This window comes from Battus philenor, unplaced genomic scaffold (assembly GCF_028537555.1).
Source record: "Battus philenor isolate CCGP_79_NKW_IND1 unplaced genomic scaffold, ilBatPhil1.0.hap1 SCAF_4, whole genome shotgun sequence".
Lineage (NCBI taxonomy): Eukaryota > Metazoa > Arthropoda > Insecta > Lepidoptera > Papilionidae > Battus > Battus philenor.
In genome coordinates, this window is record NW_027181704.1 from 10,663,230 (window position 1) to 10,665,661 (window position 2,432).

At 33.8% G+C, this 2,432-nt stretch overlaps 1 protein-coding gene across 1 annotated transcript; it reads left to right on the plus strand.

The window, feature by feature from the left end:
- The first annotated feature begins 968 nt into the window (after positions 1–968).
- Positions 969–1,888, plus strand: LOC137928895 (achaete-scute complex protein T5-like). Its single transcript, XM_068771899.1, has one exon. The coding sequence runs from the start codon at positions 1,083–1,085 to the stop codon at positions 1,719–1,721; it is 639 nt and encodes a 212-aa protein (XP_068628000.1). The 5' UTR covers positions 969–1,082; the 3' UTR covers positions 1,722–1,888.
- The last annotated feature ends 544 nt before the right edge of the window (positions 1,889–2,432 follow it).

The following is a 2,432-nucleotide window of genomic DNA, read 5'->3' on the forward strand; positions in this document are numbered from 1 at the left end:
GTTTTAAAAGGGAAATAGTGCTTATAAGCCATTGTCAGTTGTTAAAATAAAATATTAGCGATACATAAAATCCTGTTATTTTTTTAAACATCTCGCTTAGATACAGATAATAATCTCATTTAAATTTGTCTTTCTTGCTCGTTTTAATGTAATTCCTGACCTACTATGGAAAAAAACATATTTCTATGTGATAATCATTTCAATCAGGAATTTGCATTCGTAGGTTCGTGTTACAGAACGAGTAAGTGGCCGTTTAGGTATTTGCAGTTTGTCGTTTGAAGTATTTAACTCTAGCAACTTGTGTCAACAAATAACATGATAAAATATTGAAGAAAGGTTAGATATACGATATATAACACGAGAGACCGCCTTTGTAGGATCACTCGTATAGGGAATCTTAATGTAATTTATAATCGTAATCTTTTGTTTCGTATGGTGAATAAAGTAGAACAGGCATTGTTATGTTGTGTAAGCTACCTGCCTCTTAATAAGTATATTAATAGAGCATCTATATAGATTTACGTGTATTATGGTATACTTACGGTTGCTTTAAACATTTGAAGATAGTTTGGTTCATCTGACGTTAGATCTGATCTATTATTAAAGCATAAAGTTTCCTAATCAAAGACAAAAATATCAAAAACTTCTTTTAAATATTTAAAATAAATGTTTTTACGCAGACTTGTAATAATTTTCGTTTTAACTATATGTGAAATTTCGTTGAAAAAAAAATCTCAAGCGTAGGGAATAAAATCGTTGGTCAATTAATGGTCAAAATAAATTCGACGGCACGTGTACGAAAAGGGTCTCTAGCCCACTTTTGTGGATTTCCAGGTACAAACAAAACAAAAAAGATATACAACCTTTGCTCAGGGGTGGGAGAGTTCCCTATTCATTTTTTCTGCTCCTACTTCGGCATATAACCCGGCGCGGGAGCCGACGACTTTCATTCATTCCGTCGATGTAAAGCCCGACAAAGCTCCGAAAGCTCTCATTTCAAAACGCGTCTACAAGAACACGACTCAGTTCATAATCAACTTTAAATAAAAAGTAAAATCGCAAATTCAAAATAAAGAAATACAATGGCATACCTATCGAGGTACGGTAAAAATGATTTACATAACCTGGTCTCTATTGCACCAGCCCCAGAGAAGAAACATGTCTTGGAAAACGTCGATCCTTACATGAAGTACAGTTACAAAATTCCGTGCGGCGGCGTGCAATCGGCGTCAATAGCCAGAAGAAACGCACGCGAAAGGAATCGCGTGAAACAAGTGAATGATGGATTTAATGCATTAAGGAGAAGATTACCCGCTGCCGTTGTGGCCGCTTTATCAGGAGGAGCGCGCCGGGGATCTGGCAAGAAGCTGAGCAAAGTGGACACGTTGCGTATGGTCGTTGAATACATAAAATATCTGCAGCGTCTGATTGACGAAAGCGATGCAGCTATCGGCATCGTCGATAAAACCAAGACTGCAGTTCACATGACTTACGAAGACGAAGGAGTGTATGGTGATAGAAGTTCACCGTATTCTGAATCTGTGCCGTCTCCAGTTAACTCGGAATGCTCATCAGGCGTTTCATCGGAATATTCTCCTAGTAATGATTACTACAAAATTTATCAGAATAATGAAGGAGTAACTTACACTAATGACGATATGGCGACTTCAATGGATGACACCGAGCTTCTTGACGCAATAACCTGGTGGCAGCAAAAGTAATTCCCGAAATAGCAAATTGAGATTAAATACTCTTTTTTCGCAATAAGTGATATCTAGTCAAAGACAGTTCTATGTAATAATGTATAAATGCATTAAATTTGTAATAGATAATAAATTTAGTATCATAAGGTTTTAGTTAAATTATGTTTGTGAGATTAATATATTCTGTAGTCCCTATTTGTTGATGTTACTATTAAAATATGAAAAATATATACAATATAAAAATATTTATAGTTTTTTTTTCAATAACCCAATAGTGAGATAAAAATATTTTAATCTTAAATAAAAACATGTAAGCGCTCAGTATACATTTATTCAGAACAACAATTCAAAGAAGAGATATGTTTCAGTTCAAATATAATCAAAATATAAGGCTATACATAAAAAAAAACATAAAAGAGATTTCTTTTGATGTATTGTCGCATCACATTATACATAGAGACATAAAGTTCGGAGTTTTGAAATTTAATGGAAATATTTCTTTTACTGCGTAGACTCTCTAATTTGACTACTGTCAGCTAAGAAATAATTTTAAGAAATTCCGCATGGAGGGTCTAGGTGGCTTTCTGAAAAAAAAATGCTTATTTTCTTACTTTTATAGTAATAAACTAGTCAAGAATATTTTTATGGCATTTAAAAAATTACCAAGAATAGATTTTATGAAATTACCTCTACAAAAACAGCGCGTGGGGGCGTCAAGAATTAAAAAAA

Bases quoted from the DNA above. Each gene is read 5' to 3' on its own strand.
- LOC137928895 (XM_068771899.1), top strand. From the start codon at position 1,083: ATGGCATACCTATCGAGGTACGGTAAAAATGATTTACATAACCTGGTC.